This window comes from Trachypithecus francoisi, unplaced genomic scaffold (genome assembly GCF_009764315.1).
Source record: "Trachypithecus francoisi isolate TF-2019V2 unplaced genomic scaffold, Tfra_2.0 Lachesis_group12, whole genome shotgun sequence".
NCBI classification, from domain to species: Eukaryota; Metazoa; Chordata; class Mammalia; order Primates; family Cercopithecidae; genus Trachypithecus; species Trachypithecus francoisi.
In genome coordinates this window covers 97,696,857-97,722,049 of record NW_022681457.1, presented here as the reverse complement: position 1 = coordinate 97,722,049, position 25,193 = coordinate 97,696,857, and the positions used below count along the sequence as shown (strand labels likewise).

At 51.5% G+C, this 25,193-nt stretch overlaps 1 protein-coding gene across 5 annotated transcripts in view; it reads right to left on the bottom strand.

Moving 5' to 3' along the window:
* The window catches only part of SLC9A1 (solute carrier family 9 member A1), a 77,383-nt gene that overhangs the window by 20,885 nt on the left and 31,305 nt on the right, over nucleotides 1-25,193 (bottom strand). The window contains exons 2-3 of one of the 5 annotated variants that reach the window (XM_033227607.1): nucleotides 23,011-23,096; nucleotides 16,250-16,491 (exon numbers count right to left, since the gene is read on the bottom strand). The exons of the other annotated variants lie outside the window; for them this stretch is intronic. Of the exons in view, the coding sequence (XP_033083498.1) occupies nucleotides 16,250-16,301 (52 nt within the window). The 5' untranslated portion in view covers nucleotides 16,302-16,491; nucleotides 23,011-23,096. The remainder of the gene's footprint in view (nucleotides 1-16,249; nucleotides 16,492-23,010; nucleotides 23,097-25,193) is intronic. 5 annotated transcript variants of the gene reach the window in all.

Sequence of the window (25,193 nt, the reverse complement as noted above, 5' to 3'; positions counted from 1 at the left end):
CAGGGAGGCAGATCTGAGCTCAACCTGAGGAATAACAATCTAACAATTCTGTCTGAGGGAAGATGGCAGTTCCCTATCACCGAGCTGTTTAAGCAGAAGGCAGACAACCAGCTGGTGGGGAGTGGCATAGGAGACAGAAGAAAGCACAGAAGAATCTAAGAATACCAGCGTGGGAAGGAACTTGGGGATAATAAGGCCTGGGGTCTGCAAACCTGCAAAAGAGTAGGCTTTCCAGCTGAGTCCAGGCAGCTGCTTGAGACATGGCTCAAGGATGCCAATGGCAACCAGGTTTGGCAGGTGAGATAAAATCTATTTGCCATCCCACTTCTAGCTCAATGCCACCCACTTTAAAGATGGGGCAACTAAGGCTCAGAAAAGGGAAGGGACTTGCCCAAAGTCACACAGCAAATGGGGAGCAGAACCAGATAGAACCCAGGTCTGATGCCCCAGTTCCCATCAAACTGCACAGTTCTGTAATTCAAGTTCGCCTATCCTTCCCTTCCATCAAGGCCTCCTCACACACCCTTCTGCCTGAGACCCACCAGCCATCTCCCCAGGCCATGTCCTGGCCAGCAGCAGGCCGCTCTGCTGTATTCCACCTTGAGGCTCCAAACCCAGAGCTGAGAAGTAGCAAAAATCCCCATGACAGGGCCTCTCTCAATACCAGGTATGACCAGAGAACCCTGAGCTCCTGTGAGTGGTTTCTATTGTTTGTTTTGTTTTGGGGTGGGAAAGTAGGTGGAAAACCCTGAGCATCTAGTTGTATGTTGGGTACCATGCTCCTAGGGGTGGCATAGTCAAGAGTCATGGTCATAGTCATGACCCTTTGCTCAAGAGGAAAGTTCTCTCTGGCCTGGCATGGTGGCTCATGTCTGTAATCCCAGCACTTTAGGAGGCTGGGGTGGGAGGATCACTTGAGGTCAATAATTTGACACCAGCTTATATATACAACATAGGAGACCTCATCTCCACTTAAAAAAAAAAAAAAAATAGCTGGGCATGGTATGCACCTGTAGTCCCAACTAGTCAGGAGGGCTGTGGCAGGAGGATCACTTGACCCCAGCCTCAAAATAAACAAACAAACAAACAAACAAAAGCAAAGCTCTTTCTCCTCCCCTTCCCTATCTTGCAAGCTCTGTGCAGGCAGATCCCGTAACTGCTTATCATTATACACCCAGGGCTAGGACACTAGAGGTGCTCAACAAATACCGGCTGACTTGAAAATACACAGGGCTGGGACATCACCCAAGATTTCCGATCACCTGCATGCCTGGCCAGGCCTCTGCTCTCATTACTTACTCTTGAGATTCTTGGGACAGAGGAGGAACTTCCCTCTGCATGCCCAAAGCCCTTCCTACTCTCAGGTAGGAATCTGGGCAGTGCTAGTACAGTGACAAGTCAAAGTTCACACTGCTGGCTGGGCACAGTGGCTCACACCTGTAATCCCAACACTTTGGGAGGCCGAGGTGGGTGGATCACCTGAGGTCAAGAGTTCAAGACGAGTCTGACCAATATGGTGAAACACTGTCTCTACTAAAAATATAAAAATTGGCCAGGCATAGTGGTGGGCGCCTGTAGTCCCAGCTACTCGGGAGGCTGAGACAGGAGAATTGCTTGAACCTGGGAGGTGGAAGTTACAGTGAGCTGAGATTGCACCATTGCACTCCAGCCTGGGCAACACAGCAAGACTCCATCTCAAAAAAAAGAAAAAGAAAAAGAAAAAAAAAAGTTCACACACCGAACAGTATCCAGGCCCAGAATCCTGGCACAGTGCCAAGCACCCTGGGACACTCAAAACACATTGGGAAAAAAAAGACATCGCCATCCTAGGCCAAGAGGACCTCGAAGGCACCATGTGCATTCTCCTGATTTCTTTTTTTTTTTTTTTTTTTTTTTGAGGCGGAGTCTCGCTCTGTCGCCCAGACTGGAGTGCAGTGGCCAGATCTCAGCTCACTGCAAGCTCCGCCTCCCGGGTTTACGCCATTCTCCTGCCTCAGCCTCCGGAGTAGCTGGGACTACAGGCGCCCGCCACCTCGCCCGGCTAGTTTTTTTGTATTTTTTTAGTAGAGACGGGGTTTCACCGTATTAGCCAGGATGGTCTCGATCTCCTGACCTCGTGATCCGCCCGTCTCGGCCTCCCAAAGTGCTGGGATTACAGGCTTGAGCCACAGCGCCCGGCCTCCTGATTTCAAAATAGACATGACCGAAAGTCACTTTTTGTTCATCTACTTTCCATATCAATAAAAGCGAAAATAATTCCAAAATCACCTCTTTTGCTGAAAAGTACCCCAGTCTTTGTACTGTCCACCAGTCAACATCCAGTGTGTAGCTGGCTGGTCCACTGGGAAGGGCTAGTCATATTGGGCCCAAGTCTCTCTTGCTGTAGAGGATAAAGCCCACGTTTTCAGCACTGCCTCTGTCATCTGGTCTTGCCTCATGTCCCATTCTCCCCACTGTCAACTCTTAGGTTTCAGCCTTGCCAAATTCCTTGCAATTGCCCCATATGAGCCACATCCTCTTTTGTCTGCCAACCTTCGCCTAGTCTAGTTCCTCTCTAGAAATCATTCCTCTACCTCTACTCCCACTGTATGTGGCTGACATCATATCCTCTGCCTGCCTCCTCCTCCAGGAAGTATTCCCTGACCACCACCTGTCTGCCCAGGTTAAGGCAGGAATCTTCTGGTGCCTCCCTCTCTCACAGCCTTCAATCTGCAGTCATCTCCCAGGTTCCTGTCTCTCTTCCTGGCACCCACTGAGATCAGTCAGACAACTCAGGCAGAAGCAGCTAAGGTAAGACAATGGCACCACACCCCAAAGACCTGCAGTGTGCTGGAGGGTAGATAGGCACAGTGCAGGGGAGATAAGCAGGATGAAGATTTAGGGGAGCAGAGCTCCTTCAGGCAGGGGCCAGAAAGCACCTTCCCAAGGCCAGAAGTCCAGCTCCAGCCAGCTACATGCTGACCCCCTCCACAGCCTCCCTGCCCCTGACCTGGCATGAGCACCAAGAGCTGCCTTAGGAGAAGGCAGAGTGTAAAGAGATAGTCCAGGGCAGGCAGATGACGGCTTCCACCTCCAGCTAAGAGGTCAGGCTCTAAAAATGCCTCCTACCCCCACTCTATGCCATCAGCCCAATCCACAGAGCTTTCCTGGCCCCATAAATTGCCAGACAGTGCCTGGGAGACCCAGAGAAGAGTTGGCCACAGCTCCTGCCTGGGGAGGGGGCAGGCACGTGAAATAAGCCAAGAGCAGCAACATGAAGAAGGCTCCTCAGCTCTGAGGGCGTCCCATGAGCCAGAACTGTGCTGGGAGCCTGGCACACACCATCTCATTCAGTCCTCACCACAGTCCTTGGGATAGGTATTGCCTCCATTTTGCAGAAGACAAAGCTGAGGTCGGCAAGGTTATGCCGCTTCCCTAGTGTCTAAGGGAGGACCTCTGTTCTAGCTTAGGTGTCTCAAACCTGTAGCCGAGAATGCTAATTAATTCTTTACTCAAAGCTCGGTATTTTCTCTGAGCCAGGCCATACTGGACACTGAGGACATTGAGGTGACTCAGACTCTGAACCTTCGTGAGCAGCTAATGGGGAGGGCCATGCTATTCCAGCCCTTGGAGCTTCTATGACCAGGTGAACAGACAGCTGGCATTCCTATTGGACACAAGAAAAGCAAGCTCTGAGAGGAGGCTGGATGCACTCGGCCAGGCCAACCAGGACTGGGTCCTGCGCCTCCTGACTACAGCACAGCGACCTCTTTCTCCTTCAGCCAGCTCCAGAGTACCTGGAGCTGGAGCCATGTTCCCGGAGCTGGTTTCCCCGGCTTTCCTGTTTGGCTCTGGCGCTCAGTGAGCTGAAGGAGCTCTAGGCCCTGATAGGTTCTCTGGACCTGAGGGGAGGGCCGGGCTGGGCCAGGCTGATGAGAAAGGTCTGAGATCCACTCTTGGCTCCCTGCCCATGGGTAGGAGGCACATTACTGGAAAGCACTTCCAGGGCTGGGGGAGGAAGGGATTCTGTCATCAGAAGGAGGCTCCCTCAGGAGCAATGGCTCAGGCAAGTGGGAAGCAGCCCCTGGACCTGTGCTGGCTTGTCCCTCTCCCAACGTCCTGACTCCACCAACTGCGCTCACTCTGCATCCCTGCAGAGTCCCCACAAAGTGTAAGGCACTTGCTGACACCTGGTGTGGTGAAAGGGGCACAGAAGGATGGCTGGAGCCCCTGGTACCCTGACAAAAGCCCTGCATGGAGGCAAGATCCCAGGATGCCAAGAGATGAGGCAAAACTTTCAGGGCCCAAACATGCAGCAGCAGTGATGTCACCAGGGTGAAATCAGGGGTGGGAAGAGGCAGTTAGAGTAAGAACCAGAGATGTGAGAGCTGGAATGGATCTTGGAGAGCATCTAAATTCTCCATTATACAGTCAGGGAAATGGAGACAGAGACAGCCAGTGACCTGTCAATGATCACGTGTCCAGTTCTACCCCAGCAGTCCGTGACACTCCAAGCCCTGCGGTGTGCACAAGCCACACAGCCTCCTTCGAGGACGTCCAGTCCTCCCAGAACAAGGAGGCACGAAAGTGTGGAATTTGGCATCTCCAAGCACAGCCACAGGCCAAACCCTCTGACACAGTTCAGAGTTGGCTCTCCTTTTACAAGAGGCTGGGGGATGGGAGAAGTGCTTTTCGTTCTATCTAGTGTAGGTGGTAGCTGGAACGAACACACACACACACACACACACACACACACTTGCTGAGCAGACACCTCACCAAACCTCCAACTGATGGGGGCTCCCAGCCCCCTGCGGCTGCTCTGCACAAGAATGTTTTATTTATATCTCCTCGGACGGTCCCCATCTGCTGAGACTGGCTCAGTGGAGCAGGCAAGGCTGTCCCACATCACCCTGGGTTGCCAGGGTGACCAGACATGCCTGATCCCCCTTCCCACAGCCCTCCTCTGGCCTGGGAAGTCAGAGGGGAGTGCTGGGAAGAGGGGTCTCTTTGGCCCATAGTGCCAGGTCACCAGGGACCCAGGGGCACACTGAGGGCTCTGTCGCCCTACTTCCAGGCCTGAGGACTGCTCTGGGGCTGCAACTCGGCCAGGTCCCAAGGGATTCCTAGTTGCACAACGATTCCATTTCTTTAACTCCCTCTTCAACTGCCCCAGCAACCAGTCTCAACTGCAGCAATGAAAGGTAATACTTCCCAATGAAAGCCCAGCACTCTACAGTTTACAGCAGCACACTCTGATGCTTTTTTTTTTTTTTTTGAGACGGAGTCTCGCTTTGTCGTCCAGGCTAGAGTGCAGTGGCCGGATCTCAGCTCACTGAAAGCTCCGCCTCCCAGGTTCACGCCATTCTCCTGCCTCAGCCTCCCGAGTTGCTGGGACTACAGGCGCCCACCACCTCGCCTGGCTAGTTTTTTGTATTTTTTTAGTAGAGACGGGGTTTCACCGTGTTAGCCAGGATGGTCTCGATCTCCTGACCTCGTGATCCGCCCATCTCGGCCTCCCAAAGTGCTGGGATTACAGGCTTGAGCCACTGTGCCCGGCCTCTGATGCTTCTTAACCCATTTGCTCTTCACCACAGTTCTGGGAAGTCACAATTACCATCCCCCTATTTTACAGATGAGGAAACTGAAGCACAGAAAGGTTAAGCAATTTGATCAAAGCCACACAGCTGGTAACTGGGATTCAAACCCAGGTAGTCTGGCTCCAGAGTCTGTGTTCTGGCCACTCACCATTTTATCCGTGGCTTTATTCTCACTTTGTTTCTAAGGGGTGTGTGAGCCTAGGACTAAAGAGGCCCAAAGCAGTTCCCAAAGGGTCAGAGGTAGGTATTTCTTTCCATGAGCTCCCCTCCAGGAAGTATCCCACTACTCCCCTTCTACTCTAGTGGCCTAGTAAAGACTTCATGAAATCCTTCCTATCTTCTAAGGCTGCCCCCTCCAGGAAGCTCTCCTGAGTTAACTCAGCCAGGAGGGGTCAATCTTTTCTACCAAACTGGTAGAGCAAGAAGTGATAACTATTCAGACTGTTCAGCCCCTGCCTGGCTGATCTGCACTCAGCCCTGGTGTCCACTGGGGCTGGAGGACCCATGGGTCCAGGAGGGCTCTGACTCTTTTTGAGTCTGATTCTCAAGGCGAATTCTTCCTATTATCAATGTCAGCTATGAGGATTAGGGAGAAAGAAAAGCCACATTAGGACAGACTCAGCCACTGCCTCAGCGGGTTCACAGCCAGACGTGCAGAGGAGACAAAGACACATGGCACTGGCCACCCCGCCCTATGTTCCCACGGTCAGAAAACTGAGTTCTAATCAGAGCCCAGCCACAACTTGCTGGGTGGCTTTAGACAAGTTACTTTACATCCCTCCCCTCAAAGTTTCTCCATCTGTGTAAAAGCCTATTTCAGAGGGTTTCTGGAGTACAAGAGGAGATAAGGATAAAGAGCACCAAGCAATAATGGTACTCAATGTTAGCCAGTGTGGTGCCTCCTATTACTATTTTAATTTTCTTTAACACCCAAGTATAATACAATTCACTCTGCATTACTGTGACTTGTTAATGTGTCTGTGTCCATCACTGGGCTATAAGCTCCCTGAGGGTAGGAACTGTCTAGATTCATGTGGGTCTCCAGCTTCCAGCACAGAGTAGGCATCAACTATTTGTGAACTGAAACAAAACTGATCTCAGCACTTTGGGAGACCGAGGGGAGAAGACTGCTTGAGGCCAGGAATGAGACCAGTCTGGGCAATATAGTGAGAACTCATCTCTACAAAAATAAAAACGAAAATAATTAGCTGGATGTGGTGGCGTATGAGGCAGGAGGATTGCTTAAGTCCATGAGTTTGGAGCTACAGTGAGCTATGACAGTGCCACTACTCTTCAGCCTGGGAGATAGAGTGTGCCCTTATCTCTAATTTAAAAAGGAAAGAAAAATGAAGTAAATTTCACTTGTTAGATGTGAAGTATGGGAAAGAAGGAGGTGGGGATGGGTCTAGAGTTTCTTTTTTTTTTTTTTTGAGACGGAGTCTTGCTCTGTCGCCCGGTCTGGAGTGCAGTGGCCGGATCTCAGCTCACTGCAAGCTCCGCCTCCCAGGCTTATGCCATACGCCATTCTCCTGCCTCAGCCTCCGGAGTAGCTGGGACTACAGGCGCCCGCCACCTCGCCCGGCTAGTTTTTTTTTTGTATTTTTAGTAGAGACGGGGTTTCACCGTGTTAGCCAGGATGGTCTCGATCTCCTGACCTCGTGATCCGCCCGTCTCAGCCTCCCAAAGTGCTGGGATTACAGGCTTCAGCCACCGCGCCCGGCGGGTCTAGAGTTTCAAGACTAAGTGGTGTTCCCAGAGCAGGGACCATTTGAATTGGGCTTTGAAGGATCAATAGAAGTTTGCCGGAAGAGAAGGGTTTGTATCCTTTAAAAAGTCTAGTATAGTACCTTGCACACAATAAATGGATATGTGGGTAATGAATGAAAGAAAAACAAGTAAAGAAGACAATAAATAGGAAGGCAGGCTGACTTCACCAAGCTTTTGTCAATATCCAAACAAGAGGGCTCTTGTGAAGATTAAATGATATGACGTACATAAAAGACTCAGCACAATACCTGGTACATGTGTCTTTGAGTCTCATTTCCTCTCTGTAACTAGGATGATGATGATTAAAAGCAACTTTGAGATAATTTAATTAGAACTCCTGGCCAGGCTCAGAGGCTCACACCTGCAATCCCAGCACTTTGGGAGGCCGAGATGGGATCACCTGAGGTCAGGAGTTTGAGACTAGCCTGGCCAACATCGTGAAACCCCTCCTCTATTAAAAATACAAAAATTAGCCAGGCGTGGTGGTGGGTACCTGTAATCCCAGCCATTGGAGAGGCTAAGGCAGGAGAATCGCTTGAACCTGGGAGGCGGAGGCTGCAGTGAGCTGAAATCGTGCCACTGTACTCCAGCCTGGGCAACAAGAGTGAGACTCCGTTTCAGAAAAAACAACAACAAAAAACAAACAAACAAACAAACAAAAAACTCCCATCCCACAGCAGAAACTCAATGAATAATACTTTTTATTTTTTATTTATTTTTCTGAGGTGGACTCTTGCTCTGTTGTCAGTCTGGAGTGCAGTGGTGTGATCTCAGCTCACCCCCTGGGTTTAAGCAATTCTCCTGCCTCAGCCTCCTGAGTAGCTAAACTACAGGCGTACACCAATATGCCCAGCTAATTTTTGTATTTTTAGTAGAGATGGGGTTTCACCATGTTGGCCAGGATGGTCTCGATCTTGACCTCGTGATGATCCGCCCACCTTGGCCTCCCAAAGTGCTGGGATTACAGACGTGAGCCACCGCGCCTGGCCAAATAATACTTTTTTAAAAATGTAGCAGCCAGCTGGGCGTGGCAGCTCATGTCTGTAATCCCAGCACTTTGGGAGGCCAAGGCAGGTGGATCTCCTGAGGTCAGGAGTTCTAGACCACAGTGACCAACGTGGTGAAACCTCGTCTCTACTAAAAATATAAAAATTAGCCAGGTGTGGTGGCAGGCACCTCTAATCCCAGCTACTCAGGAGGCTGAGGCAGGAGAATCACTTGAACCTGTTAGGCAGAGGTTGCAGGGAGCCGAGATCACACCATTGCACTCCAGCCTGGGCAACAGAGCAAAATTCTGTTTCAAAAAAAAAAAAAAAGATAAACTGTCCAGCACCCAGGAGACAAACACTGGACACTTGGAGAATCTGATGGAAGGCTCTGTGCAGGGGGCTTATACACACCCCCTCTCATTTCATCTCACATTCTGACCCCCAATTTGACAGATGAAGAAATCCAGGTTCAGAGAGGTGACTTGTCCAAGGCTACCTAGCTGGGAAGTGGCAGGGTCATCATTAGAATCCAGTTCTCTGAACTGCTAGTTCTTTGGGCCATGCTGCTTCAAAGAAAACAGCTTGTCAGGATCACCAGGAAGAGAATTCAAGTCTGCAATAAATATGCCTCCCCCACAAAAGCAGCCATAAATAAATCTGTTCCAAGTACCTGGGCAGGCATGCTTCCCCATACCTAGGGCAATCAGTCTCTCTCTGTGCCTTTCCCCATCATTCTTCCAAACAGCACTTTTATTTCTTGCTTGTTTCAATCCACATTTCAGGGAGTCCTACTATGTTGGAGAGACAGGGTCTCACCCTCTGGGAACGTCAGGTCTAGATGAGAAAGCAGGTAAAAAGCTGTCAGAAAACACAAGCAGCATACACTGGGCTACCTGAGTCATGGAAAAGAGAAGAGTGCGCCAGGAGGCCAAAACCCCGGGTCCAGACCCCGCTCTGCCCTTTAGTAACCATAAGCTTTGGGTAAATCACTACACAATGGAATAGCCTCCGTTTTCTTGTCTGTAAACAAGTGAGAACAGGGACTAGACACAGAAGCAACTTGTGCACTGAGACGACTGAGAAAAGAGAGGTAAGGCAGGCTGGGGGGCCTGGGAGGCCCCTGGAGTAATAAGCAGCGATTTAGCCAGCAGCAACTGCCTTAGAGACCTGGCAAGAGAGCTGTTCCAGAGGCAGGCATGTTGTGATAGCGGATTACAGGCTCAGGGACCTTGGCACTGTCCCTCACGATGTATAGCCTCTCTCTCTCTCCTTCCTTTCTCCTCTCACCTGTCCCATCTACATCAACTTGACTCCAGTAGCCAGAAGTCCCCAAATCCTACCTCTAAGCAAACAGGGGGAAACTCTTCCTCACCTGGAACTTCTACCCACCTTTCACATCTCAGTGGAGGGCTGGGCGCGGTGGTTCACACCTGTAATCCCAGCACTTTGGGAGGCAGAGGTGGGCGGATCACCTGAGGTCAGGAGTTCGAGATTACCCTGGCCAACATGGTGAAAATCCATCTCTACTAAAAACAGAAAAAATTAGCTGGGTGTGTGCCTGTAGTCCCACTACTCAGGAGGGTGAGGCATGAGAAATGCTTGACCCTGCAGGCACAGGTTGCAGAGAGCCAAGATTGCGCCACTGCACTCCAGCCTGGGTGACAGAGTGAGACTCCGTCTCAAAAAAACAAAAAGAAAAAAACAAACAAAAAAACCCAGTGCAGGTGTCACCTCCTCTGGGAAGCCTTCCTGGAGCCACACCCCCGCCCTCCCCAGGCTGAGTCAGATGCTCCTCCAAACTGAGGAGCTCTGTGTTCAGTGCCTCAGCCAGCCTGGCATCCCAGCACACAGCTCTGGGCCCCCAAAAAGTGATGCTCAGAAAAAGCAGGTTAAGGGAATGATGAACACTTCCTGAAGGGTATAGGACTAAAGTTTGGTCTCAAGTGTGGGTGACTAAAGGGGGAAGAGTGTGAACAAATGAAAAGAGAGGGAATCTCAAAAGCCTTCTGAGGATCCTGAAGCCTGCAGCCAGCCTGGAAACGAGAGTGAACAGTGCAGGAGACGCCAGCACACAGGCCTGACCAGGGCAGACCAAGCAAGGAACTGAGTCAAGGAGCCTGAGTCGACACAGCAGGCCTCAGAGGGTTCCCTGACCTTCAGCCTGGCCCTGAATGCCCCATCCTAGCCTGCGGCCTGGTTCTACCACCACCAGCCTTCTCCCTGGGTCTCAAGGACCCATTTCCACAACCCCTATACCACCCCAAGCTGGGGCAGCACCTCTTGGTATCCAGCCCAACCTTCCCAATCATCCAAGCTCTGCATAAACACTTGTTGAATAAATTTCACTCCAGCAGATTGCCCCTCCCCCTGCAGAAAAGGCGCTGGATCAAGAGTCCTCATGCAGTGAAGCAGAGGATGACTCACAGGGGAGAAGGGAGGGACAGGGACTGGGACTGGCAGTAAACAGCCCGTGTGTTGACAAGAGGCAGAGCTCCAACAGGCCCAACAGTGCCTGGCAAGGGAGAGGTGCCAGGCAGCAGGGTGGTTACCTGGGGAGAGGGTTATCTGGGGAAGCGTTGGGGGTTAGCTCAGGGGGGGGGGGCAGATCGGGGGGTGGGGGGCAGCTCGGGGTAGGACCTCAAGCTCCAAAGACTCTCATGGCTGGATTGGGTGTCTGGTAGATGACCATATGATATGCACTGGTTTCTTCTGATTTTCTCAAAATGGAAATATATTATATTGCTTTGGTGATTTTAAATAAAACTCATGGTCTTTTTTTTCTAACAGTCATATAAGTGTTTAAGTATAAGGAAAATCATCTCTCAGTGATTCTCCCCCTTCCCCTTTACCAGCTATAGCAGTCTCCCCCACAACCAAATTTCTGTTAAGTTTGGTATATATTCTTGCAGACTTTTCTGCGTCTATAGGTTGTTCGAAATTACGTGTGAATGGTAAATCACACCTGCTGTGCTTAAACTGCTTCTATGGGGCAGAGACTGCACTAAGCACCGAGGCATCTCATTTAATTCTCTCAACAACCCCAATGCAGTAGGTATAAATATTATCCGAATTTTATTTTTATTGCTTTTTTTTTTTTTTTTGAGACAGAGTCTGCTCTGTCACCCAGCCTGGAGTGCTAGAGTGCAATGGCACAACCTTGGCTCACTGCAACCTCCGCCTCCCGGGTTCAAGTGATTCTTCTGCCTCAACCTCCCGAGTAGCTGGGATTACAGGTGCCCGCCACCATGCCTGGCTAATTTTTGTGTTTTTAGTAGAGATGGGGTTTCACCAGGTTGGCCAGGCTGATCTCGGACTCCTGACCTCAGCTAATCCGCTTACCTTGGCCTCCCAAAGTGCTGGGATTACAGGCGTGATCCACCACGCCCAGCCCTTTTATTGGGCTTTAAAAAAAAAGGTTTTTTTTTTTTTTTGAGACAGAATCCCACACTGTCACCCAGGCTGGATGGAGTGCAGTGGCACAATCTCGGCTCACTGCAACCTCCGCCTCCCAGGTTCAAGCGATTCTCCTGCCTCAGCCTCCGGAGTAGCTGGGATTACAGGTGTGTGCCACGCCCGGCTAATTTTGTATTTCAAGCCACCATCTCCCTCCTTTCCTCTCCCAGTGTCCCTGGTGTGTGGCTCCCCAGCTCAGGGGCTCCCTTCCCCACTCCATCTCTATCCCTGGCCTGTCTTTGCCTGCTGCTCCAGGCACCAGTTTGCCCCACATCTGGGGTGGGGCAGAGGTGGGGAAAGAAACAAAGGCTCAGTAAGAGAGCTTCCATTTCTAGAAACTTTAGAGCCATGGGAAAGCTAGATTTTTCTTTCTTCTTTGCTGGGGGTACAGTAGAGCTTGCAAAATGCAAATCTGAGATTAAAAAAATTGAGTATACCAAATATCTGTTGTTCTTAGTATTGCTTCCAGTTGCAAGTCAGTTAGCTCAGAAGCTTAACAATGTGTTAAATTCATTATATATATAACTTCAACTCGCTCAAAATCTCATCCTACTTGGCTACAGAGAGGTGGAATATAGAGAGGTAGCAGTAGGAAAGAAACACGAGAAGAAATTCTGCAATTTCCAGGACAATTGCCCTGCAGAAAGCAAGTCACAGTGTCCTATTTTCAGCACTACAAGGAATGCGGGGGACTGCAAAGGAAGAACAAAACATAGGTGGCACTGGCTGGGTGGTGAAGAGTGACCAGCAGCTTCTAGGAGGCAACTGGGACCCCTTCTATCCCTTGTAGCTTAATCAGCTTTATGGGGTCTATTGTGTGCTTCACAGCATCTGAGGGCAGTGATGAAGAAGGTGTGTTAGCCATCCTCCAGTTGGGCATTTTAGTGACCTCTCAGAAGGGCCAGAAAAGGATCAGTGAGAGAAAATGACTCTCAGGGAACAGAGCCTGGAGTAGGGCAGAAAAGATGGGGGGGCTTTCCCAGAGGGGTGGGGCATGAGCATCCTTAGGCTGGTGTGTTACAGTGTGCGTGGGGTGGACTGCAGAATGGCAAATGCACAGGAGCTGGGTGCTCCTGAGAGGAAATTCTTATTTTCTCATCCCCAAACATGCTCCTCAGGCCCCAAACTCTGGAGTTGTCCTGATTCTTTTCTTCCTCTCACTGCTGACATCCAATCCATTACCAACCCCTGCTGGTTCTGCCTTCTAGACATGAACAGACCCTGACACTTCTCACCATCTCCATTGCTAACACGCATCCAAGCCAGCACGATCACTTGCCTGGACCACTGCAGCAGCATCCAATCAGTCTCCTGCAACCACTTTCTTTCTTTCTTTTCTTTTCTTTTTTTTTGAGAAAGTCTTGCTCTCTTGTCTAGGCTGGAGTGCAGTGGCGCAATCTCGGCTCACTTCAATCTTCACCTCCCGGGTTCAAGAGATTCTTGTGCCTCAGCCACCTGAGTAGCTGGGATTACAGGCACATGCTACCACACCTGGCCAATTGTTATATTTCAGTAGAGACACGGTTTCCCCATGTTGGTAAGGCTGGTCTCGAACTCCCGGCCTCAAGTGATCTGTCCACCGTGGCCTCCCAAAGTGCTGGGATTACAGGCATGAGCCACTGCGCCCAGCCCACATATCCACTCTTGCCCCCCAGGCTCTTCCTACACCAGCCAAGAGTAAAACTTTTTTTTTCTTTTTTGAGATGGAGTCTCATTCTGTCTCCTGGCTGGAGTGCAGGGGCGCAATCTCGGCTCACTGCAACCTCCACCTCTTGGGTGTTCAAGCAATTCTCCTGCCTCGGCCTCCTGAGTAGACAGGACTACAGATGCGTGCCACCACGCCCAGCTAATTTTTGTATTTTTAGTACAGGCAAGGTTTCACCATGTTGGCCAGGATGGTCTCTATCTCTTGACCTCGTGATCTGCCCACCTCAGCCTCCCAAAGTGCTGGGAGTACAGGCATCAGCCACTGTGTCCAGCCAAGAGTGAAGCTTTTTAAGAGATAAGACATACTACTGAAAGGTAGGGACTACACCCCGCTCTGCGTCTTTCCACCACACCTGAATCTCCACTCACTCCCCTCTAGCTCCACTGGCCTCCTTGCTGTTCCTTGAGCACAAACACGCTTCCACCTCAGGGCCTTTGCATTTGCTGTTCCCTGTGCCTAAGATACTCTTCCCCATGTAGGTGAATGACAGATTCCCTCCCTTCTTTTTTTTTGAGACGGAGTCTTGCTCTGTTGCCCAGGCTGGAGTGCAGTGGCCGGATCTCAGCTCACCGCAACCTCCGCCTCCCAGGTTCACGCCATTCTCCTGCCTCAGCCTCCCGAGTAGCTGGGACTACAGGCGCCTGCCACCTCGCCCAGCTAATTTTTTGTATTTTTAGTAGAGACGGGGTTTCACCGTGTTAGCCAGGATGATCTCCATCTCCTGACCTCGTGATCCGCCCGTCTCGGCCTCCCAAAGTGCTGGGATTACAGGCTTGAGCCACCGTGCCTGGCCCAGATTCTCTCCCTTCTTTCAGGTCCCTGCTCAATGCCACCTCCCCAGAGAGGTCCTCCCAACCCTCTCAATCTGCTTACTCTTGCCACTTCCTGACGTGCTTTCTGACCATTCCCCACCCAGAACATAAGCCTCGTGAGGGCAGCCTCTGTCCCAATCACTGTTGTATTCCTGGCACCTTAGACTGTACCTGGCACACGGCAGGCTCACAACCAATGTTTGCTGGATGGATGACTTTCTCTTACCTCAGTGACCTCACAAGGTTGTTGTGAGGATTACATGAGACCACAAACACAAAAGCACTGGGTGAACCACAAGATGTTGTCAGGGTGGGTCACCATCAGCTTGTCCCTTGGAGAGCCACTCCTCCTCCAAGGTTCTGCTCAGCAGCTTTTCCTAAATACCCCAGGGAGCAGAACGCAGTCACGCTCAGATCTGTGGGCCTGCAGAGCCTGGGACCACACAGCCCTCTATTAAGAGTCTGATGACATGGCACAGCTGGTTGGTCTGTCTCCCCCTTCAGACCACAAGCAAGTTTCTACCTGCAAGCAAGGGTAGGGACCCTGTCCTATTCATCTTTGACTCTCCAGGCCTCAGCATGGAGCCTAACACATGGTAAGGATAAAGACTTTTTGAGCCAGCAGAACTGTTTGAGAGCAGAAGTCATGTCTGGTTTAACTTTTTTTTCTTCCCTTTCATGTACATATTTTTGGGTTTAACTTAGTCTCCAGTGTTTGGCACTAAGCACACGGACACTAAACTCCAGCTGAATTGGCCTTTTCCTTGAAGGAAGGGTGAGAGTTAGGCACCAAGAAGGCCTGGCAGGCATATCAGCAGCATCTGGAAAGGCAGGACAGGGAAACGAATGTGGTGCAGGTAGAAGATTTCTTCTTTTGTGGGGGAGGGGGTGGGGAAAACAGAGTCTGGCTGTGTTGCCCAGGCTGGAGTGCAGTGGTACGAACACGGCTCACTGCAGCCTTGACTTCCTGGACTTAAGTGATCCTCTCGCCTCAGCCCCCCAAGTAGCTGGGGCTACAGGCGCGCACCACCACGCCTGGCTAGTTTTTGTACTTTTTGTAGACGTGGGGGTTTCGCCATGTTGCTCAGGTCTCAAACTCCTGAGGTCAAGAGATCTACCTGCCTTGGCCTCCCAAAGTGCTAAGATTACAGGCGTGAGCCACTGAGCCCAGCCCAGGTAGAGGATTTCTATTGGAGCAAATAGACTCCAATAGTGGACTGGAGTGGAAATCATTACTTAGATGCTGTAAAGCAGCCTTTTCTCTCGCCCTCACAACAAGCCGTGGCAGTGGGCAACAGATAAGAGAACAGACATTGAGAGAAGTCCAAACATAGGCCCAGGATCACATGGGTAGCAATGGAGACAGGTCCCAAACCCAGAACTACTGACTCTCAATCCAGCGCTCAGCCAAGGCCAGTCATGAAAGGCCACAAATATCCTGTGGGGAGAGAATTCCCAATCACCCTGCTGAGCCAGGGAGAGCCACTGGAGGGCTCTGGCCCGGGGAACAACATGAAATTCTGACCCCTCAGGGAGGTGGTCAAGGGAGATAGCGCTGGCCACCCAGGCTCAGCATCTGGCATAGGGCAAAGTTGTCCAACTACACAGCCATTTAGTCTCAGCTCCAGGGACAGCTGGTACCGCCTCCTGCACAACACCAGCAGGATGGGTGAGCCCTCCCCCATCCTACCTCCAAATGCCTCAAAAGACCAGAAAACTACAATTCTGAGAAAAGAAAGGCCTGAGTCAAGCCCAGGCTGGGGATCAGGGGAACTGGGCTTCAGTCTAGACTCAGCCACTGACATTCTGAGGGCTTTGAACAAACCCTTGCTTTTCTTTGGTCTCAGTTTCTCCATCCTTAGGGGCTGGTTGAGAGCCTCTCTACCTCTGACATCTGACTGATGAACTCTGCAGCTGGACAAAGTTGGGCTCTGTGATACTCACCATCTCTGTCCATGTCAGCAACCGTGGCATCTGGATACAGAACAGCATTCATGCCATAGCAAGCTTGCACGAGGCAGCAGCGGGCAGCGTAAAGAACTCTGGTCCATCAATGAGGGAGGCAGTTGCTGTCCCAATTCTAAATCTTAATTTCTCTGTGACCTATGGCAAATCACAGTACTGCCCTGAACCTCAGTTTCTTCCTTTCTAACATTGGGATAAACAATGTCTATGGCACAGGGTTGCTGTAAGAGGAGAGAACAGAGATAAAAACACTCAGAAAAAAGCAAAAACAAAAATATATGTCCACGCCGGGTGAGGTAGCTCACACCTGTAATCCCAGCAGTTGGGGAGGCCGAGGTGAGAGGATCACTTGAGCCCAGGAGTTTGAGACCAGCCTGGGCAACATGGTGAAATCCATCTCTACAAAAAATTTAAAAAGTAGCTGGGCATGGTTGGTGCATACCTGTAGTCCCAGCTACTAGGGAGGCTGAGGTGGGAGGATCACCTGAGCCTGGGAGGTTGAGGTTTCAGTGAGCCGAGATCATGCCATTGCATTCTAGCCTGGGTAAGACCCTGCCTGGGGAAAAAAAAAAAAAAAAGGCCGGGCACGGTGGCTCATGCCTATAATCCCAGGTCTTTGAGACGCCGAGGCGGGCAGATCACCTGAGGTCAGGGGTTTGAGACCAGCCTGGCCAACATGGTGAAACCCCGACTCTACTAAAAATACAAAATTAGCCAGGTGTGGTGGTGCATCCTGTAATCCCAGCTACTTGGGAGGCTGAGGCAGGAGAATCACTTGAACCCAGGAGGCGGAGGTTGCAGCGAGCCGAGATCGCGCCATTGCCCTCCAGCCTGGGCAAAAAGAGGGAAACTAACTAACTGACTGCCTAATAAATAAATAAATAAATGCCAGACACTCCCGTGCAGATCTAGGTTCCCTGAAACCAGCAGAGTCAGGGTCCCAGAGGCAAGCTGGCAGCACTAGAGAGGCGAGAGCTTCTCCTAAGCAGGCGCCTGAGGGGGAAGCTGTCCAACTGCACAGCATTAAGGCTCCAGGGGCAGCAGGCACTGCCTCCTGCACAATACCAGCAAGGTGGGTGAGCCCTCCTGATACTGGATCCTCTATCTCCAGGGGATGCCCTAAGGGTCTCCCATACGCTTCTGATAACAATCCAGCTGGCTGGGCTCTGTCTGTGGTGGGAGAGACAGGGCATGCTTGGAGGGCCTCTCCCTGCCCCCTCTCCCACCACACTGGGGATAGTTGGTCACCTCAGGCCTCTAGGAGCCACAAGATGTAGAGTGGATAGGAGAACCGAGCATGCTCAGATGAGGCTGCCCTTTAGAGGACACTGCAGAGAAAAGACGAGGACATGGCCAGCTGCAGGGCTTGGTCCTGGTGCCAGGAGGGCCCAGGGCTCTAGGAACAGCAATTGCAGGTCAGGCCTCTCCTGGGGGAGAAGAGGGGCAGCAAGAAGTCAGAGATTAGAAGAGGGAGGGCCCTCTGAGACCATCCAATGCAACCCCTCTGTTTCACAGATGCAAAGGATGAAGCCCAGAGAGGGGATGGAACTTGGTTGAGGTTACACAGCAAAGTGGTAGCAGAGCTGGGATACACACCCAGGATGGTCCACTCCAAAACTGGTCTTTGCTTGGAATATGGTGCCACCCCCCCAATCCACTCCCACTTTTTTTTAAAAAACTACCTTCTATTGAGTGCCTCACTTTGATGCTCTGTATACTTCAACCACATGATTCTCCTAGCAGCCCTCTGACACAGGGATCACCCTCCTCATTCTACAGCTGAGGAAACTGGGGCAGAGAGAAATGGTCTGACTCTAGAGCCACAGCCCCAACCATGCTGCCTGCAGCTCTGAGCCCCAGTTTTCTGGACCAAATGGTGGGTATGGGGCACAGGAGCCCTGGTTTATTGCCAGGTCTGTCACTCCTTTGCTGTGTGACCTTGGTCAGGTCACTCACTAAACTGCTGGTCTCTCTAAGACCCCTAGCAGTAGCAGTGTGCCCTGGTTCTGTGTGTGCCTTGCAAGGAGAGAAGCAGGAGCTATCTGGCACCCTAGTAATGGGGAATGGAGCTCCACTGTCAGTAGCTCCCCAGACTGGGTCTAGCCTGCAGGCCTCTGCTCAAAATCCATGTGCAATGCCTCAGGAGACACAGTGCAGCCCTCCAGCACACGCCACCGTGGGAAGGGAGAATTACTACCGAGCCCTGTGCCTTCTCATTTAGCCTCAGCAATGCCATGAGGTAGACACTACTGTTTCCATTTTCCAGTAGAGAAATTGAGGCTCAGAGCTTAATAAACTAGCTCAAATGACACACAGCCAGGAAACAACCAAACTGGTATTTGATCCCAAAAGCCAAGCTCTGCCCTCAAGCCGGGCCTGGTAACTGCTTCCTGTTGGCACTCTGGTCCTCAGGGCACAGGTTCCAGAGTAAGAGCCCACTGGTGACAAGCTGAGCACAAAGGGCCAAGGGCTCCAGGCAGGCTGAGAAGCTGCCTGCTTGCCTACTTCTCTGTCAACCAGCCCACCCCATAGAAGTAAATGCCCCATGCCCAGGAAGGAGATAAGGAAGGCTTTGTCAATGCCCACTTCCGCCTGGCCTGTGCTGGCTGCTGGGACTGGGCAGGGCCTATCGTGTGAAACCGCACATGGCATTGGCATGAGGTGCACATGCCTCCCTCCAGTAGGGCAGAGGAGATAGCTGGGACAGCCAGAACTGCAGAAGCAGCCACCACTAGGCAGGACAAGGAGGCTCAAGAATTCAGGCAGGGCCGGGCGCGGTGGCTCAAGCCTGTAATCCCAGCACTTTGGGAGGCTGAGACGGGCGGATCACGAGGTCAGGAGATCGAGACCATCCTGGCTAACATGGTGAAACCCCGTCTCTACTAAAAAATACAAAAAACTAGCCGGGCGACGTGGCAGGCGCCTGTAGTCCCAGCTGCTTGGGAGGCTGAGGCAGGAGAATGGCGTAAACCCGGGAGGCGGAGCTTGCAGTGAGCTGAGATCCGGCCACTGCACTCCAGCCTGGGCGACAGAGCGAGACTCCGTCTCAAAAAAAAAAAAAAAAAAAAGAATTCAGGCAGGAGCCATGGTTCTTTTTTCTTTTTTGCCACCCCGCCCCCAGACCATGGTTCTAATCAGCCCAGTCACACAGCTTCCAGTTGAAATGGGGACGTTAATAATAATAATAGTGGCTGGGTGTGGTGGCTCATGCCTGTACTCTCAGCACTTTGGGAGACTTGACCTGGCCTTGTGGTCAGCCTGGCCAACTTGGTGAAACCCCATCTCTAAAAAAAAAAAAAAAAAAGGCCAGGCACGGTGGCTCATGCCTGTAATCCCAGTACTCTGGGAGGTCGTGGGCAGATCACAAGATGATGAAGGCAGACAGTCTAGCACAGGACCAGACAAAGCGTACTGCAACATGAAGTGGGGGTACCTCCTACTATTAGAGCAGGACTTTTTCTCATCACTGTTCACTGCCACTGGAATGAGTGTCACTCCATGATCTCACCTTGAAAGCAGATACCAGGGCTAGCAGTCCCTCCCCAACCCCCACCCTCGGCCAACAGGGCACTCCCAGACAGCCCCGCCTGGTTCCCTGATTATCATTGCCACGGTGCTTTCTTAATGAGCTGTGGCTCCAGGGAAGGGCAGAAGCTGGAGCACCAGGAGCCATTTCAACTGCCTGGTACCTGGTACTGCACTGTGACGTGGTAGCTAAACACCCGGGACAGTGGGGCCCAACTGGCCAGTACCATGGAAATCTTATCATGCCAAATGCTTCCTGGGAAGGAGCAGGGTGGGTGAGGCAAAGGCCTAGCCCACGCCCGTCAGGGTTTCATTTCCTGATTCTCTTTTTTTGAGACGGAGTCTCACTCTGTTGCCCAGGCTGGAGTGCAGTGGTGTGATCTCAGCTCACTGCAACCTCCGTCTCCCGGGTTGAAGCGATTCTCATGCCCCAGCCTCCCCAGCAGCTGGGATTACAGGCATGCACCATCACACCCGGCTAATTTTTGTATTTTTTAGTAGAGATGTGGTTTCATCATGTTGGCCAAGTTCCATCCCCTCTCTGGGCTTCATCCTTTGCATCTATTACTTGCTGGCTCTGTGACCTTCCCTGGGCTACAGCTTCCTCACAGATAAGATGATGGGGCTGGGTTAACTTTTCAGAGATTTCCTGGCCTCAAGTGACCCACCCCTGCTTGGCTTCCCAAAGTGCTGGGATTACAGGCATGAGCCATCACACCTGGCCCATTTCCTGATTCTTGATGTCAACCTAGGTTGCAATCTCGTAAGTATGGGGGCCCCCTCTTTATCTTCTTGAAGCTGAGGAGACCCAAACACTGAGCTAGAAGAAGTGTAAGAGACTACTCAAAGCCAGGACTTCATCTAAGAGGTCAGGGAGTGGGGTCCTAGCTTGACTTCTTGGGGATGGGAGTGAGCCTGGTGGGAGCAGGGAACTAAGGCCCAGGTTTGGAGGTAGTTAGGACAGGAAGGGTGCTGTGCCCTATTGGGTCAGCATCTCCCGCCTCATCCAAATGCCCACTCCCCTGCCTTCTTAGACCAAAGGATGTGCCTTCCGGGCACACTTCACTGCCTGGAAGTCCCTCAGCTAGGGACGGGAGAGAAGAACTGGAGCCCTGGACTTTTTTTTTTTTTTTTTTTTTTTTTTGAGACGGAGTCTCAGTTTGCTGCCTAGGCTGGAGTGCAGGGGCACGATCTCCGCTCACTGCAACCTCTGCTGCCCCGGTTCAAGCAATTCTCCTGCCTCAGCCTCCCGAAAAGCTGGGATTACAGGTGCCTGCCACCACACCCAGCTAATTTTTGTATTTTTAGTAGAGACAGGGTTTCACCATCTTGGCCAGGCTGGTCTTGAACTCCTGACCTCGTGATCTACCCACCTCAGCCTCCCAAAGCGCTGGGATTACAGGCATGAGCTACCGTGCCCGCTCTGAGCCCTAGACATTTTCTAAAGTGCCTTTCCACTGTAGCAGGAAGCCCTACAGTTAAGAAGTGAGTCGGTCAGAGCTGAGCTCTGGCCCAGAGACAGTGAGAACCCTCCAGGCGAGTTCCCACTGCCCAGGAAGAGGCAAAGTGCAGACTTCTGAGAGTCAGAAACCTTTGGTTCAGTTTTGACTCTATTACTTGCTGGCTCTGTGACCTTCCCTGGGCTACAGTTTCCTCACAGATAAGATGATGGGGCTGGGTTAACTTCTCAGAGGTTTCCTCTAGCTCTGACAGCCCACGATTTTACATAATAACCAGAACACATCACTTTTCATTTTGCTTTGTTCTTTCATGTACATTATATCATTTAAACCTCATGGTATCTCTCTGAGGGTCCTCCTACGTTAAAGATGAGAAAACCAAAGTTCAGGGCATTTAAGCCTGAGAACACACCTAGAAAGGGAGCAACAGAGCCAAGATTTGCACCCCGGATTCCGGAAGCCAGATCCTGGGTTCCACCGAGAAGGAAATCTGCCCAGCCAGGGTGAAAGGCCGCAAGTGACTGGTTTCAGAGTCCCTCACAGACTCTCAATCTTAAAGCTATTCCCTTGATGCAGATAAGGAAACTCTTTCAAAAGATCCGATTTAATTTAAAAAGCTAAGCTGCAAGAGTACAAACAGCATGATTTTGTTTATTTGTTTGTTTGTTTTGAGAGCAAATCGCTCTGTCACCCAGGCTGGAGTGTAGTGGTGCAATCTCGACTCACTGCAACCTCTGCCTCCCTAGTTCAAATGATTCTCCCACCTTAGCCTCCCGAGTAGCTGGGACTTCAGGCACGTGTCACCATGCCCAGCTAATTTTTGTATTTTAAGTAGACATGGGGTTTCACCATGTTGGCCAGGCTGGTCTCCAACTCCTGACCTCAGGTGATCTGCCTGCCTCGGGCTCCCAAAGTGCTGGGATTATAGGCATGAGCCACTATGCCAGACCAGCATGGTTGCTTTTATGCCAATTTTTTTTTTTTTAGGCAGAGTCTCGCTCTGTCAGACTGGAGTGCAGTGGCATAATCATGGCTCACTGCAGCCTTGACTTCTTGAGCTCAAGCAATCCTCCCGCTTCAGCCTCCCAAGTAGCTGGGACCACCGGCCTGTGCCACCATGACCTGCTAATTTTTTATTTTTGTAGAATCAGGGTCTCCCTAGGTTGCCCAGGCTGGTCTGAAACTCCCAGGTTCAAATGATGCTCCCACGTTGGTCTCCCAAAGTGCTGGGATTACAGGGGTGAGCCACTGTGCCCGGCTTAACATTTTTTATGAAAAAGCGGTTCACACCACTGTAGAGAAAAGTCCAAGATGAACTATTCAGAGTGCTCAGCCCAAGAAGCAAAGGAGTAAAAGGGGTATGACTTGCATTTTTCTTCTTTATATACTTAAGCAGTGTTTGAATTTTTTTTATTTCTTCCTTTTTTCTGAAAAAAAAAAATTCTGGAGGGAAAATGTTCTGAGTACCTGCTCTGAGTCAAAATTCAGTATTAAACACTTTACTGTCACAGATTATTTCATTTAATTCTCACAAAACCCTATGGAGTACAAGAATGCTCAGAGCAGCTTTATTCACAATTGTCAAAAAAAGGGAACCAATCCAAAAGCCCATCAACAGGAGAGTGAGCCAACTGTGCTGTATTCATACGCAGTAACACCGAACAGCAATAAAATGAACAAACCTCTGCCACATGTGACAGTGAAGAGGAATCTCACAGAGAGGCTGAGCAAAAGCAGCCAGACACACAAGAGTACCTATGATTCCATTCAGATGAAGTTCAAGAACAGGTAAGATCAACTGATGATGATCCAAGTCAGAATTGTGGTTACCCCAGAATTATCTGCAGAAAAATGACACAGGTCAGATAATCAGCCTACAGGCATATAGCAGGCAGGTAGTGGAGCTGGGATTCAGACAGGTCTGTTGGACTCTGCAGTCTCTATTGGCCCCTGACTGCCCAGAAGGATGCCTTGAATCTCCACCTGCAGAGCCTTCTGGGCCCCTCTAGAGGCAGTCTTGCTCCTGGCTTCAGAAGTGGGGAGCCCCTTGTCCTCAGTGCTAAGCACCCGTCCCTGTGGTTCGGTCACATGGAGACCTGCTGCTTAACTAGCAAGATGACAGCAGCCAGGTCCACGACTCAAGCTCTGGGTCTGCTGGGAGCAGGGGACAGGAGGAGGACTGCTCTGTGCCAAGGGAGGGTGCCCAGTGCACACTCACCACTCCTAACTAACCCTGGCCCACAATACAGGAATTTCCAAGCAGAGCTGGGACTGGGCTTGGCCCCACCCACTGAGCCACACTGCCTCACACTTTCCCCAACTCTTATAGACCCAGAAAAGTCAGACCCTGCCAGTCACCCTAATCCCTATCCTCAACCGAGGACAAGACCAGGAGTTTTGAGGGACTCAGCTCCCCCAGAAGCACCTGCATCTTCCTGCTCTAAATTCCCAGCCCTGCACAGGCTTCCCTCCCTCCCCTCTGAAGGGAGCCACCACCTGCTGCTTGGCACGGATCCCCTCTCCGGCTACATCCTCTCCATTCTCCCCCCAACTCCTACACAATCCCTGTCCCAAACAATTTCCTGAAGTTTCCCATCTGATCAGTTTCTTAGGAAGGATAATTATCCATGGAAGGAGGAGGCGGAAAATTCCCAGAGCCAAGAACACTGGGGAAAAAGCTTCATCTAGTCCCTTCTCCATCAGCCAGGAAAGCCCTCATCCTAAACACAGGCCAGTCATGGTCCATGGCTCCTCCAGAACCTCTGCAGTTCCCCCATCCTCAGGAAAGAGCCCACGCTCCTCTGCATTTAATCCAAGGCCCTCTTGATCTGTTCTAACTTAGGTTTGGGCCTCACTGCCATTCCATTGTAAGTGGTAGTGCCAGATGGAGCCCCATCTGCCCCCAGGGCCCACCTGCAACGTGCTGTGTCCCTGCGGCACTTCAGCCTGCCTTGTGTTTTAGCTGTTTACGTGTCTGTCTCCCACACACAAGTGTCAGCGCTTCCAGGGTGGGAACCACCAACCACGCAGCTGTGTCTGCTGCATGGTAGGTGCTCAGAGGCAGGCTGAAAAGAAAGTGGGACAGGCAGGAGGCTGCCTCACCTCTGCAGAGGGAACGATGTGGGAAGAAGGACCACTTATAGCATCACAGGAGAGCCTGGACTAGAGGTCGGGGAGCTGAGCTCAATGCAGCTCTGCGGCCCTTGAGCAAGTCACTTCCGCCCTGGCCTCTGCTTCCTCTATGAGCTGAGGGGGTTGGGACAGGCTCTGTCATCATGTCACACATTTAGAAGCCCTTACTGCTAGGTGCTCCCCACAGCATTCTCATTTAACCTCCACACCTTTGCACACGGGGACCACACAGCTGCCAGTGGGGGAGAGGGGTTTCAGTCCAGGTCTTTTGATTCCCTAACCCCTTATCTTTTCCTCCTGGACTCCTGCAGTCTCTAGGATCCCTCCCAGCGCTAAAGTCTGGTTCTGATTCTAGGTCTGCCCTTTCCTGAGCTGACAACTGCCAGGTCATGACCATAGGGTTTAGCAGGGAACAGGCATGTCCAACCCTAGTGTTCAGCAACGCCACGTCTCCCACATGACAGGTCTGGTGACTGCCTGCAGGCGCTGAGGCTCACCAAGGGAGGGGTGGCCGGCAGGAGTCCAGCAGGGCCTGGTGACCACTCAGCCCCTCCCTCCCCCACGTGCCCCCGACTCCACGCCCACTCTGCTCCAGCACCCTGCTCGCCTTTCCCTGCTAGCTGCTCTCCTAGGCTGCAGCTTCCATCACTGCTGGCTTGGCCAGTGCTGCCTGTCGGGAAGCTTTACTCTGTTGCCCTCATAGACCCAGGCTGAGCTGCTGGTAGGCAGGGCACTCTGGGGCCAGCCCAGGGCCTGAGCCGACTCTATCACACTCCCAAGCTGTCCGCACATCCCTCCCCAGGTCA